This window comes from Phoca vitulina, unplaced genomic scaffold (assembly GCF_004348235.1).
Source record: "Phoca vitulina isolate PV1807 unplaced genomic scaffold, GSC_HSeal_1.0 scaffold39, whole genome shotgun sequence".
In the NCBI taxonomy this organism is placed as follows: Eukaryota; Metazoa; Chordata; class Mammalia; order Carnivora; family Phocidae; genus Phoca; species Phoca vitulina.
In genome coordinates this window covers 15,234,448-15,249,030 of record NW_022589742.1, presented here as the reverse complement: position 1 = coordinate 15,249,030, position 14,583 = coordinate 15,234,448, and the positions used below count along the sequence as shown (strand labels likewise).

General features: G+C 48.6%; 1 protein-coding gene across 1 annotated transcript; it reads left to right on the top strand.

Moving 5' to 3' along the window:
• The first annotated feature begins 3,749 nt into the window (after positions 1-3,749).
• On the top strand, positions 3,750-14,463 carry RAB33A (RAB33A, member RAS oncogene family). Its single transcript, XM_032428365.1, has 2 exons — positions 3,750-4,663; positions 13,917-14,463. Exons 1-2 carry the CDS (start codon positions 4,406-4,408, stop codon positions 14,370-14,372), a joined length of 714 nt encoding a protein of 237 aa, XP_032284256.1. The 5' UTR covers positions 3,750-4,405; the 3' UTR covers positions 14,373-14,463.
• Positions 14,464-14,583: the final 120 nt, after the last annotated feature.

Genomic DNA, 14,583 nt, shown 5'->3' with positions numbered 1-14,583 from the left:
TAATACTCAGCGCCGCATTGCGATTGGCTCGTACGGCGAGAGCTTTGCGCATGCGCCTGGCTGCCCACACTGTTGCAAAGACCGCGGCAGCGGGTGTTCGCAGGTTTCCACGGGTTGATGGCAGTGCTTTCCGCTGAGCGAGTTTCCAAAGGAGGGAGTCGTGGGGCCTCTGCCTGGCGGTTGTGGCCGGTGCTGCCGCTGTGTCGATGGCGGGAACAGATAACAGTACCTCACAAAGCGTGAGCACCGTAGCACCGCATTTTGTTCTCCTGTCCTAGGCTACTACTCGGTACTAAGCCTTCCGGATTCTCTGGCTGTATTCCACTTCCAGTCTTTCCATAAGGTCCGAGCCAAAGCACCTGGCTTACCAGATTCGGAGTGGACTTCCGTCTTTTACAAATTGCTGGCACTTTTCCACCCAGCCCCTTTTTCTAGGAGAAGTAATCATTCCGTGCTCTCTTTCCCCATATCGTTTTTATATTGTGCAATTCTATTCCTAGGTGCTGTACCAGGTGCTGCGGATAATCTACTATTATGGCTTCTGTGCTTGAGAGCAAGGATGCTGGCAAAAAGAGTTTGTGCTTTGCAGAGAAATGCTAAGCAGGACTTTCGAGTTGTGGGAGGAGTAGGGTGAGGGGCTGAGTGTACATAGGTGTTTTGACTCTCCCAAATGTAAGCTAAGTTGGAAATAAATTTTTTGACTGTTTGCAAAACATAAACATAGGTCTTTTTCAAAGTTTGGGGTTACATATTCATTTAACAAGTATATAATGGGTACTTGCCACTTGGACTATATTATGAAAGGGGCTCTGGAGCATGTGGAAAGTATAGGAAGTGGTCACTAGTTGGGGAGATGACACATACTATCATTTAAATAATATGGAATGTCTCCTTCAGTGCCAGAGCAAGAGAAAAGTGAATAGGATGGAGTAGCTAAGGAAAAACTTCATGCAAGTGTTACTTGAGCTTTGTCTGGAGGGATGTATAGTAAAATTCAAATAGACAGTGGAGGAGGAGGAATGACATTTCAGATGGTGAATACATTGGGACCAAATGTAATATTTTTAGTGGTTGAGCACCCCTTGACTTTGGATCCAGTCTCACCCAGGTTGAATCCTGGCTCTACCACTTGGGCAGGTCACTTAACTGTGCCTCACTTTCCTCATCTACCAATCTCCTAGGGTTGTTGTTATGAAGATTAAATGAGCTAATATTTGTCAAGTATCTTAGAGGAAGCACCATGCTGTTTAAAAGGCTTAGAGGTGTAAAACAAAGAAACAAACCCCAGCACATTTCTGGGGGACAATGACAGAGAATATATACTAGGAAGTAGATAAGGACAGGTTAATATTCTGGGGCCAGAGCTGACTTGGCAAAAGAATTTGGCCCTAATCTTGTAGGTGATGAAGTTTTTTTTCTAGTGGAATAGGGATAGAGAATGAAATCACAAGACCTCGTTTTAGGAAGTTTAACTCAGGAAGCAGTCTTAATTGGGTGAAAAAGGTCCAGGGTTCCCTTAATGTTCAGAAGTGCAGGCAATGGGTGACTTTTTACCTAGAGCTGCTTTGAGGGATAAATATTGAAAATATCAATTTCACAATAGGGTAAAATTATTTATATTTACTTAATATATTAAAGGCCTTACAGACATTGATATTTCTTACTATTTCTAAAAGCCAATAACAATAATAAACATGGAATACAAAATTAATCATATCTGTTGGGGAAAGAGGCTTTGGAAAACACAGTCAAAATCATGATCAGGTGCCTATGAAAATGGCTGGGTATATTTGAAAGACAATCATTTAGTGATGCACAATTAACACAAAGAACAGGTGCTGTATAGCACATTTATTTTTGCAATAGATGCAGTGAGGTACTTTAAAAAAATCTCTAAATAAAAATTATATTTCATCATGTTTTTTGCAAAAGCAATAAACACACAACAAACTAACTCCAAAAATATAAGTGAAAATCTCCCCAAAATCTCACCCCACAGAGGTAACAAGCACTTTTTATTAGGGCATGGTGCCCATTTTGAGATACCATATTTCCAGAAATGAGTGTTTCTACCTTAAAGCTATAATATAAACTCTGAGACTCAGTGACAAGTTTTTGCTGGAAGCACACATCTAAATAATCTCATGTGGATGTAATGTTTTTTGTATCTCTCAGAAAGTTAGCATTGATTCTGTGAGTTGGCTTCTTTTCACTCTACCTACTGGGTACGCCTAATTAATAGTTACCCCCACTTTTGTAACTACTCTTCTGTAGATAATGATCACCAGGAGCATCACAAATACAGAGGAGAATGATGCAGCAAACTATACTTAGACATCAGCCAATCAAAAAGCCAAAATACTGTACAGTGAAGATTGCTATTCACACTGTACCATAATAATTGGTATTCATAATGATGACCTTGGATTAGCCACTTAAGATTAAATCCTCGAGATGGTTTTAATAGTGAATAGTATAATCTAGGGTTTTAGAAATGGGTGACTCACATATTTTGGAAAAGAGTTAGCTGTAAGTATATCAGCTAACTCAGCTAAACAGCTTATTAACAGAAGACCCCAAGTTTTCCCAGCCATTTTGAGTAACTTGGACTTGGCTGAGCGGTCACATTCCAACTTGCTTACAGATCTATCACCGATTCACTGAATTGTTTTTCTCATAGTGGGAATGGACTTGGTCACGTTTGTCTCTTCTGCCACTCAGCCTCGCACACAAATAAGATGGCAGCTCATGTGCACCGCTGGAATCCCTGACTTCGATGGCATTAGCAAGTAACTCATATGTCGGTGCTACTGACATATGTCAATATTGCCTTGCCTTAGCCTATGAAATGTGTGAGAGGAGGGATAAAGTCTTAAAAGCAAACAAAATGGGTGCATTTTATTGTATGTGAACTGTACCTCAGTAAAGGTGATTTCAAACAAGCAAATTCTGAACCTGAATCATCCTCAAGAGAAGGAATACAGGTCTCCACCAAGATGTGTGATGCTTAGTAAGCTTTGGGAAGCTGCCCCCTAATACCGTAAGAAAGTTCTGTTCATTTATCATCTTCCAAGCATAATCTAGGCTTCTGGCAAATTAGACTCAACCACTTGGTTCTACATTCAGTTGCAGAGGGGTGAACCCTCCTAGGGGTTTCCAATTCCTTTCGAAACTCCACCATTCTGAAAGGACTTATGATTATATGGACATTATATCATATGGGAGACACTGTGAGGCTTATGCCGTGTCCCAAGATCCCTCCACCTGGGTCAGTAATGGTTAGCCCCGAAAACAAGGTTCCCTTTGGCTGGCGCTGCCACCACTAGCTTCCCCCCTTCTCCTACCCCCCGTTTGGCCCTCTCCGGCGGCGGGCCTTCCCCATTGGCCAGCCAAACACAACCGACTGCGACAGCCAATGGAGGCCGCTCTCCTGAACATTCAGAGGATGGGTGCTCGTGGTGTGATGAGGGGAGGTTGGCGCCTGGCACGCGCCCCCCTACATCTGGCAAGTCGGTGACAGAGACAGTAACTCCCCCTACACACGCACACCCCGTGCCCCCGGCTCCCTCCTGTCAGCTGCGCGGGCCCCCACAACCCAAGGCATGTCTTGGCAGCGCCCTCCCCGGCTCCCTGGGGCGCGCGAGTGCACCTGCTTACTCAATAAGACAGAGCATCCCTTTATCCCAACGCTTGGGAGGGGGCCGAGGAGGCGCGGGAGGTGAAAGAGGTATCTCTGCCCCTCCCCACCCCCCTCCGAGTCGTGTCGCTCCGGGGCCGAAGTGGTCCAGAGATGCCTTACGGTGCAGCTCTCTTTGTCCTCTCCAGCTGTGCTCCCTGCCCACTGACCCCGCGCGCTCCGAGAACATGGGGGCGGGGAGCCCGCAACCTATAAAATAAATGGGGGCAAGGAGAAAGGAAGACCTTCCCGGGGCGGCGTGTGCCGCTCTCCTCACCCCCTCCCTTCCCTCCTTAGGCTTCCTCCCTCCGGTGTGTCCCTGGGGTCCAGGCAGGGGAGGGTCTAGGCAACGGCGCGGCGGCGGCAGCCGCTTGGGGAGTGCCGTAGGACCGCCCGCCCGAGCGTCCGGTCCGAGGGCGCAGGCAGAAGGAGGAGGCTCGCGGCCGGCTCACTCTCCTCCATCTCTCTCCGGCTCGCCGGCTTTTGTGTCGGTGCCTCGGAGCGGCAAGGAGGGTGCGCTGGCGGAGGAGGGGGGCCTGGGGAGAGAGGCACCCCCTTCACGCGCGCGCGCACACGTTGCCGGCGCACGCACACACGCGCGGACATACACTCACAGACACGCACACACTCACACGCACAAAGCTCGCTCGCCTCGAGCGCACTAACGTGGCCGTTTTCTTTGTGTGGAGCCCTCGAGGGGGGTTGGGGCCCGGGTCCGGTCCGGGGGAGATGGCGCAGCCCATCCTGGGCCATGGGAGCCTGCAGCCCGCCTCGGCCGCTGGCCTGGCGTCCTTGGAGCTCGACTCGTCGCTGGACCAGTACGTACAGATTCGCATCTTCAAAATCATCGTGATTGGGGACTCCAACGTGGGCAAGACCTGCCTGACCTTCCGCTTCTGCGGGGGGACCTTCCCGGACAAGACTGAGGCCACCATTGGCGTGGACTTCAGGGAGAAGACCGTGGAAATCGAGGGCGAGAAGATCAAGGTGATCCAGACGGTCAGGTCCGGGAAGGGAGGGATCTGGGAGGGGGGCCTCGCCCGAGGCATCGCTCTAGTGGTTGTAAACGTCTAGCGCGTGGCCGTGTGGCCGCTTGCCGAGCCCAAGACCCTCGGCACCTCCTCATTCCCTTTCGCTTCTCTCAGTGGCCTGGTTCCCACCTCACCCGTTTTGTTTTGCTTTTTAGGGCTGGCGGGAGTGGTTACAGTCCTGCCCTTTGCCCCTGCCTGACATCTGCCACAGGAAAAGCCTGTCTGATCCCATCCTTGACCCTGAGCCAGGAGCATGGCACCTGTGGGCAGAGGGAGGCATGAGGCATCTCTTGGTCCTGGTCTGTGGGATAGATCCCAAAGCACTTTACACATCCTGGGGTCTCTTCTGCCTCTTGGGTATGAATGGGCTGCAAGAACCCACTTGGGCTTAGCCCTGAGGCATTAGAGAGGGGGAAAAGATGGAAATCCATAGTGAGTGAAAAGAGCTTTATTTTAAATTATGGCTTATGGTTAAGCTTAGGGCTGAGGTGGAATAGGGGTGAAGTGGGGGTGGTTCTGGCACAAAGCCATGAGCCCTTTTAAAGCAATTGAGACAGGGTCACACACCAGCCCTGCATAAGAGACAAACTTGTTCTCTTGGAGCAGTCTCTCTCCAATGGTCTCTTCTTTATTTGTCTGCGATACCTAATGAATGAACTGCTTCATTACTCATTCTGTTGGTATTGTCTTCAGTAGGCCTTTGTAAAAATGCAGAGCAACTTATCTGGAGGCCAAGGAAAAGTGTCTTGCTCCTCCCCCCTCATCAGTTTATTTATCAAATAGGCTAAGTACAGATATTCTTGTCTGACCATTTATGCTCACTTTAGTTCAGATAAGGTAGAAACCCGGGGCGCCTGGGTGGCTCAGTCGTTGAGCGTCTGCCTTCGGCTCAGGTCGTGATCCCAGGATCCTGGGATCAAGCCCCGCATTGGGCTCCCTGCTCAGTGGGGAGCCTGCTTCTCCCTCTCCCACTCCCCCTGCTTGTGTTCCCTCTCTCGCTGTGGCTCTCTCTGTCAAATAAAGAAATAAAATCTTAAAAAAAAAAAAAAAGGTAGAAACCCGATAGGACAGAAATAGTTCAATGTGCAGAAATATTTCTATGTGCAGAAGGAGGACATGACAAGGGCAGCTTCATGTGTCAGGGGAGCACAGGGGACAGGATGAGGGGCAGGAATGCACCTCAAAAGGCACTGGGCACTAAAGGCCAACTCCCCTAGGCCCACAGCTGGGCTTTTCTCGAGGCTATGGTCTGACCCTGTCGGGTGAAGGTCAGCCTCCCCCTTGCTGGTCAAAGAGCCCAAAGGACCCCAAGGCCCCTCTTCTGGGTGAAGTGGAGAGAAGGGCTGGGTAGTGGAGAAGGATCAAGCACTCTGAACTGTGCACAACTCCGGATTCCTTGATTATTAAAATGAAGGTGTTTTATTTTATTTTTATTATTATTATTTCTTGGATGAATGTGTTAAAATGGCTTCAGAGACTGGGCCAAGGCACTAGACGTCAGGAAGATGGGCAGCTCAGTCCTGGTAAGGGAGAGCTCTGGAGAACAAGTGAGTCCCAGGGTCAGGAAGATAGGGCACTGTTTTGAAATAGTGACCTTTTTGTCCCTTGCATTTTGAGGGGAATTGCTACATTTCCTTTTTAAGTTAAAAGTAGCTATCCGTCTCTATCCTTTTCTAGGGCTCTTATGTTGAGGTTTACTTGGTTTGGACTTTCTCTGGTGTGTCAAACTTCTTTCATGCAAGGTTGTAAGATTCTGGAATTTCTAAAACATGCCTTTTTTTAATGCAAAGTGGGAATATACTTACGGATGTGCTCTTCAACCCTCAAAGGCCTTAACGCTTAATGCTATTGCTTGCTTAAAATCAAGTGTCCCATTGAGCCAAAGAGTTCTCTGGATTTAAAAGAAGGGAAATAAGTCCACCTGAAATTCATATGGAGGAAAAAGAAGCGTTTGGGAGTTTGGGGGAGGAGGGAGGAGAGAGGACAGGAGGAGAGGAGAGGAGTGGAGAGGAGAGGAGGAAGCCAGAAAGTGGGAAACGGGAGGGAAAAACAAGTGGAAGAGGGCCACTGCCCAATGGCCTTGGGGAAATTTTTAGAAGACTTCTTCCCTTCTAACACCCCAGTACTTAGCGAAACTGGATTTTACAGTCTTTGCCAAAGATTCCAGACTTTTTCCCAGAGGGCAGAGCCTGTGACAGTGTGACTCACCAGAAACAGAGCTCAGCACAACACCATGTGCCGATAAGTGCTTAATACAGGCTTTTTTTGGAAGATGATATTTTCGAGAGGGCAGAGCCTTGTGACACTGCTCCCCGAGGGGCCTTCTGAGTGCAGATTCTGAAGGAGCTCAGGGTGCGGGGCGGGGGCGGCGAGAGGGTGACCCTGCCTCTTGTGAAGCCGCTGCAGCTCGGGGGCCCAAGGCAGCAGGCGAGAGCGGCGTGTCTGTGGGAAGGTGGCCGCGCGGCAGCTAGCACCAGATCTAGAGGGGAGGCGATTTGCCCAACACTCCGGCCGGCTGGGGGTTTTTCAGGGAACAAATGCTGAATCCCTGCGAGGAGGTGACTGCTGAAGGCTTCTCCCTTCGGGGGAGGGAGAGAAGTCCAGGGTGACAGGCTGAAGTGGCCCTAGACCACAGCCAGCGGTAGGAGGAGTGCCAGCCCCCACAGGGCCAGGGTGGAGAGGTCTGGGCAAGCTCTTCCCCGGCCCCGGAACAGGGTGTGGCCTCTGCTGGGCTGCCTCCCCGGGGCCCCTGCAGGGGGATGGGGGACTGTGTTATTGGATTGGGGGCTACTCTCTTAATTACCAGGGCCATCTCTAGGGCTTCGAAGCCCCATTTGGTGTCTCCAATCATGTATCCCCGCCCCCTCCCGATCACAACATTTATAATCCAGTGTTTCCTGGTTAACATGAACATCCAGGAAAGCTTCCAATGCGTAGACAACAACAACAACAACAACAACAATAATAATAACTGCTATTTATTGATTAAACCAAGAGCCTGGGCTAGGTGCTTTGCATGCACTATCTAATTTGATCTTCCCAGCTGCCCTATGCAAATCGGACTGTTATTATCATTCCTATTTTATAGATATGGAGACCAAAGGTAGGTTAAATAACTTGCCTAAAGGCACTTGGATCCGAGCTCCCGTCTTTGACCCTTGAGCCCAAGCACTCCTCTGTCTCACTCCCCTGCCTTCCCTGGGACAGGGTCCGGATTTCCACGTGGATTCAGAGCCCATGCTCTTTACCACGGCTCTCTGCTCTGGGGGGGGGGGGCAATCTCTGGCCCCGGGCAGTGTGCTCAGGGGCGGGTAGCAGGCGGGGCAGCCAGCCTTGTGGGCTCTTCTAGGCCAGGGACCCAGGGTTATAGCCCTGGAACTCAGGAACCTTCAAGATGTCTCCTTCAACTGCACCCCAGACACTGAGTTGAGTGCCTGGGTTTTACTTTTTGCACCTTGACTGTCTCCCTTTGGATGTGGAGAATCGGAGAATGTTCAGAGATGGAAGAGACCTTAAAGAATCTCTAACCCAGTGTCCTCATTTAACAGATAGGAAACTGAGGCTTGGAGAGGGAAAGTGACTTGCCCAAGATCACACAGGGACAGGCCTACCGCTCAGGTCTCCCCATTGCCTGGCCAGTGCTCTTCCCTGGCAATTTGGGCTAGTCCCATGGTGTGCCCAACCCATGCAGTTACCTGTGACAGGGACACGAGGGGCATCATATAGGAAAGATGACAGGTCTTCCTGACATCAGCCTTTAAGGACAGGATGTGTCCATCTCCTACAGGTTTAGCTCAATCATACTGAGCTTGCCACAGCCCAAAAGCACTGAAAAATGCCAGATAGGAGTCGGGGGGGGGGGGGGGGGGGGGGGGATGGAGGAGGTAAGAGAGGGGAGGCTCAGAACTAATTTTTGAGCCATTCTTTGTAAATTCTCATGGAATTTACCCCTGCTCCTGTCTAGTTTGGTTCTCCCCCTGACAGCTGGGCACCCCCTCTGCCCCAGCCCTCCAGACCAGGGGCGAACTGCAGGTCAGCCATGGCCGTGGGCAGGTGCTGCCCAGGACTGTGGACTCTCTTCTTCTGCTGAGCACTTGGACCAACACCTTCCTGTGTTACATTACTGAGTGGATGGAGGCTGAGCTAAGTGTTCCCTCAGAAGCTGCCTGCAGTCAGAATGACATCATGTCTTCCTTAGGGCTTCTGAGCTTCCATCTTCTGCCAGTTTGCTTAATGGCTAATTATCTCTTAGTGTGTGTTTCTCTGTCGGCCTTGCTGCCTCTCTTTCTGCACGTGAGTTTCTCTTTGTCTCTGTCCTCCTTTGCCATTCTCTGTGTCAGCATCTTGTGTGAATGGGTGTGTATCTTAGACGCAGATGGGACAGTCCAGCTACTTGAAAAAAGATTTGTTTTAGACTTTTCCCATCATCCATTCGGGCATCCTCCAAAGGTTACAGATGTATTTGTCTCCCTTTTTCCATTTCTACCCTCCCCCACCGGCCTCCAACAAAAGGACATTCATCTATAGAAAGATGCCAGATATGTTCCCCAGGGAAAAGAAATACCCATGTCAGCTAAGAGCACGTGCAGGGGTGGGGGACTTGCTGAAACTTGCTCAGGCAGCGGTAGCCCCAGGAGAATGGTTTAAAAAACTAGATTTATCTTTGGCAGCTCCCCACACTCTGCCCCTCGACCCTCCTCCAACAGGACAGGACCCCCTGTCCCTTTGGGCCTGCCCCCAGCCACCCATGGCATGTTGCTGGCTTTACTCTCTTCTCCCCCTCCCCAGTGACTGCCTTAGCTTTGGCTCTCGCCCATCATCAAGAAGCCAAGCTTTCTGGGCTTTCCAGGAGGAGAACCAGTGGATCCAAGGACCAGTGCTACCAGGACGGCCGATGGGCCTTCTGAGACAATGGCAACAACTAGCTCTTGCAGAACACTTATATTTTGCAAAAGCTCTTTCTTGTGTGTTATTTAATTTGCCTAGTCATTTACTCCGCGACTAAGTAGAGGAGCTGGAACCCAGGTCTCTCAATTCCAAGGCTACTGCTGCTGCATTTCCCACAGCACCTGCTCAATTAGTTGTCGGGCCAGACTTGATGGTGGAGGTTTCGGGCCAGGGAGGAAGGGAGAGTGCGCATTAGGCGCTGTGTCATGTACTTATAAGGAACGCTAATGCTTACAGCATCCCCACAAGACTGCTGAGGTTATCCTCAGTTTGCAGGGGAGGACACTGAAGATAGAGTAAGTAACTTGCCTAGGGACACCTGACTAGTAATAGCACGTGATTGTGCTGAGGTTTGTACCCAAGTTGGTTTGCTTCCTCTATGCCCCCACTAGCCCTTGGAGAGAATAGAGGATCTGGGGAGCATGTAGGTGGCTAAGGGGCAGTCAGCACCCCTGGCTACTGTGTGGATGCAGGGCCCACAGGAAAGGAAGAATGGATGAGAGGAGTACCAGCTGGAAAGAGGAAGGAGATGCTTTCACTGTCTGGCAGGGATCGTGAGTTTGGGAGGATGCTAAGAACAGGGACACCAAACCCCCAAACAAAATGAGGTCATTTGTGTGCAGTGAACCGACTGCTGTGCTCTCCCTTTGTGATGGCTCTGAGGCCAAACCATCCATTCTGATTTTCTGCTGTGAGCAGCCTGTTTCCTGGCTCACTGCTGCCACAGAGAGGGGTGCAAAGAACTTTAAGGTGGCGTTTATAAGGAGCTAGAACGGGAGCAGTGTTACAGTTTAAATTCTGAGCCTCCAAACAAAAGCTTCAGGGCTCCCCATGGCATTGGAAAGGCAAAGGAGGTCTACAGCAGAAAGGGTCTTTCCCCCACAGCTCCGGCAGTTTGGATGGTGTATACAATTCTGAAGCCAAAGAAAAGCCAAACAGCCAACCTACTCAGCCCCAAACACCTCACACACTCCCACCCGTGTTCCTGCTAGTGGCAGGTATTTTTAGAGTTCTGAGCTCATGGTGTTAAAGCATCTGCCACATGCCTGAGGGCTGGTAGGGATTCAGCCTTGCTCAGAGGCAGGAGTTAGGACTACTGGAGGGTGGGGGTGGGGATCAGGAGCCAAGTGGTAATGATATTCTTGTGCTATACCCGCTCTCTTCCCACTGACCTCCATCCCTTTCCTTGCCCGCTCTCCCTTCCTCCCTGCTCAGAGCACTGGCGAGGCGGAAGAAATAAAATCTTTTCTGTCTCTGCTTTCTGACGCAAATCAGTGTTCAAGGACTTATGTTTTTCTGCGTAACCAAAGTCGAATGTTCTCTCTGAAATCGCCTTGGCAGATATGTAGGATGCCAGACTGCTTGTAGTTTTGGTGGCTCAGGCCAGTACTGCTTTTTGATGATGATGATGGATGATGATGATGATGATGATGATGGTGGCAACCATGGTGACAAGTGATCTGATGCAGAAAAAGAACTGCTTACAAGTTTGGCTGGAGAAATGCCAAGAGCACTGATTAAATAACTAGAGAACAAATAATATATTCTAAGTGGTGTGGTACAGGGGCACGTGGGTGGCGCAGTCGGTTAAGGGTCTGCCTTTGGCTCAGGTCGTGATCTTGGGGTCCTGGGATTGAGCCCTGTGTCGGGCTCCCTGCTCAGCCAGAAGCCTGCTTCTCCCTTTCCCCCTGCCCCTCCCCCCTGCTCATTCTCTCTCTCCTCCCCTCAAATAAAATCTTTAAAAAAATAAATGGTGTGGTACAGACTCCAAAGTGCAATAGAAAGTTTTAAGAAAAGAGAATTTAAGAGAAGTTGGAGAAAAATGGAGTTTTAGGAAGAAGGCAGATGTGAGCTGAGCCTTGAAGGATGGGTGAGACTCAGATAGGGCAATGAGGGGGCACCCAATTCTGCTGGGGAAGGATGGACTAGCACGAGGGAACAAACCGGGTGTAGCCGAGCAGTATGAAACCAGGCTGGGTGGAGTGGAGACTTCTAGAATCAAAAAGACTCTGCTGTAGTCCAGCAGTGAGGAGAGGAGGATCTGGCCTAGGGACATGAAAATCAAAATAGAAGAAGGGGTGAATCTGACAATTGTGCCAAAGGAATGTGGCAGTCATGTCCCTAGAGGAGATGAAGGGGAGCCTGGACAATGAAAATTGATGTTCAGAATGATGAGGACTCTGGGGCCCTGTAAGATCTTCACTCAGCAAAGAGATTCAATTATATTTACCAGATACTCACTGGCTGCTAACTCCAAATAAAGGCTATACTTGGTTTTAAAGAGCTGTAGTAGTCAATTAGTGACCATAATCCAATTTTCTTTGATAACTGAGAATTGTATAGGGCCTTGGGACCATCATTCTGATTATGAATTTCTCTTGTCCAAGACTTTGGATGTATAAAGGGAAGTAGATGGGGCTGAATGTGTGTCGACTCCAGGGTATCCCTTGGGAGTTGCATCTTTGTATATGTTACTGATATCAGCATTTTTCCTTCATAATTTGGCCTTTATCCTAAAAGCTGAGAGGCAGAAGAAAAATCCAGTGAGCTACATTGCCTTTTACATACCAAAGAAGTGAACTTAAAATAAGCTAAAAGATGAGACTTTTAACACTAACTTCATTTTCTTTAAAAAGTCATGCAAAGAATGCAAGACAAAGTGATATATGTTTATAGTAGAAAATTTGGAAAATACAAAAAAGAAAGAAAATAAATACCATCTATAGCCCACGGCCCATAAATAACCATTAATCTCCTGGTACGTACGCTTCCAGTCTTTCCTAGGCATATATCTATGTTTAATATTTTTCTGAAAAATTGGGACCATAGTATATGAAAAATTTTGTATCCTGCTTTTTTACTTCCTGATACTTTTTTTTTTTAAGATTATTTATTTATTTATTTCACAGAGAGAAACACAGCGAGAGAGGGAACACAAGCAGGGGTAGTGGGAGAGGGAGAAGCAGGCTTCCCACTGTGCAGGGAGCCCGATGTGGGGCTCAATTCCAGGACCCTGGGATCATGACCTGAGCCGAAGGCAGACGCCCAACGACTGAGCCACCCAGGCACCCCTCTTCCTGATACTTTATGAGAATTTCCTCTTTGAAAACATTATTTTTAATGTCTGCATAATAGTCCATTGTATAGATATGTACATTCATTTTAGCTATTCTCTTACTGATATTTTAGGTTATTTCCTGTTTTTAAAAAAGTATAAATAATACTGCAATTAAGACCTTTGTACAGAATTTTGACCACATCTCTATTTTATATAGCTTTCTGGAAGTGAGATTACAGACTTGAAGAATTTTGAATATTTTTAAGGTTCTTAATAATATTGCCAAATCGCCCTCCAGAAAAGTTCACCAATTTACATTAATTTTTCAACTAAAAGCCTTAAGATTTTTTAAAAAAGATTTATTTGACAGAGAGAGAGAGAGAGAGAGTATAAGCAGGGGGAGTGGCAGAGAGAGGGAGAAGCAGGGTCCCACTGAGCAGGGAGCCTAACGTGGGGCTCAGTCCCAGGACCCTAACGTGGGGCTCAGTTCCAGGACCCTGGGATCATGACCTGAGCCAAAGGCAGATGCTTAACCAACTGAGCCACCCAGGTGCCCCCAAGATTTTTTGACTCAAGATTTTCAACTAAAAATTTTAAGAAATATTTTACATCCCTGAGAGAAACCTCTCTCTATACTTTGATAAGTCCACTCTGCCAGTCTGTGTCAGGGCTTCTCACCACATTTTTGTTTTTTGAAGATTTTATTTTTTTCAAGATTTTATTTATTTGACAGCGAGAGAGACACAGCGAGAGCGGGAACACAAGCAGGGGGAGTGGGAGAGGGAGAAGCAGGCTCCCCGCTGACCAGGGAGCCCGATGTGGGGCTCGATCCCAGGACCCTGGGATCACGACCAGCGCCGAAGGCAGATGCTCAACGACTGAGCCACCCAGGCGCCCCTGTTTTTTGAAGATTTTAAAATTTATTTATTTATTTATTTGTCAGAGAGAGAGAGAATGAATGAGCGCACAAGCAGGGAGAGCGGCAGGCAGAGGGGAAGCAGGCTCCTCGCTGAGCAGGGAGCCCAGTGCGGGACTGGATCCCAGGATCCTGGGATCGTGACCTGAGCCGAAGGCAGACGCTTACCTGACTGAGCCACCTAGGCATCCCTCTCACCACGTTTTTTATAAGATCACAGAATCAAGTTTTCTCCTATGCATTCTTGTTTCCTTTTCTGACTCCAGATACGGGTTTTGTATCTTCCAGGTTCAGGTGTGGGACACAGCAGGTCAGGAACGCTTCCGCAAAAGCATGGTCGAACATTACTACCGCAATGTGCATGCAGTGGTCTTCGTCTATGACGTCACCAAGATGACATCCTTCACCAACCTCAAGATGTGGATCCAAGAATGCAATGGGCACGCCGTGCCCCCACTAGTCCCCAAAGTGCTTGTGGGCAACAAGTGTGACTTGAGGGAACAGATCCAGGTGCCCTCCAACTTAGCCCTGAAATTTGCTGATGCCCACAACATGCTCTTGTTTGAGACTTCAGCCAAGGACCCCAAAGAGAGCCAGAACGTGGAGTCAATTTTCATGTGCCTGGCTTGCCGATTAAAGGCTCAGAAATCCCTGCTCTATCGTGATGCTGAGAGGCAGCAGGGGAAGGTGCAGAAACTGGAGTTCGCACAGGAAGCTAACAGTAAAACTTCCTGTCCCTGTTGAAACCAAATGGTGTAAATACAAGATCCATTATTACTGGAGTTTTTTCTTTCCCTTTTTTTCCGTGCCTGCATAACGCTGACACTTGCTTGTTTCCATAAAAATTGATATTAAAATAAAATTTGTATAGATTATCACATGCCTTCATGTCTTGCTTTCCTCCAAGAAGACATTTCTGATTGTGCTGAGTAGAAGAGCAGCCTGCCCTCCTAGA

Coding starts and splice junctions, on each gene's coding strand:
- RAB33A (XM_032428365.1), top strand. CDS start 4,406: ATGGCGCAGCCCATCCTGGGCCATGGGAGCCTGCAGCCCGCCTCGGCC. Junction 4,664..13,916: donor TCGAGGGCGAGAAGATCAAG/GTGATCCAGACG, acceptor TGTATCTTCCAG/GTTCAGGTGTGGGACACAGC.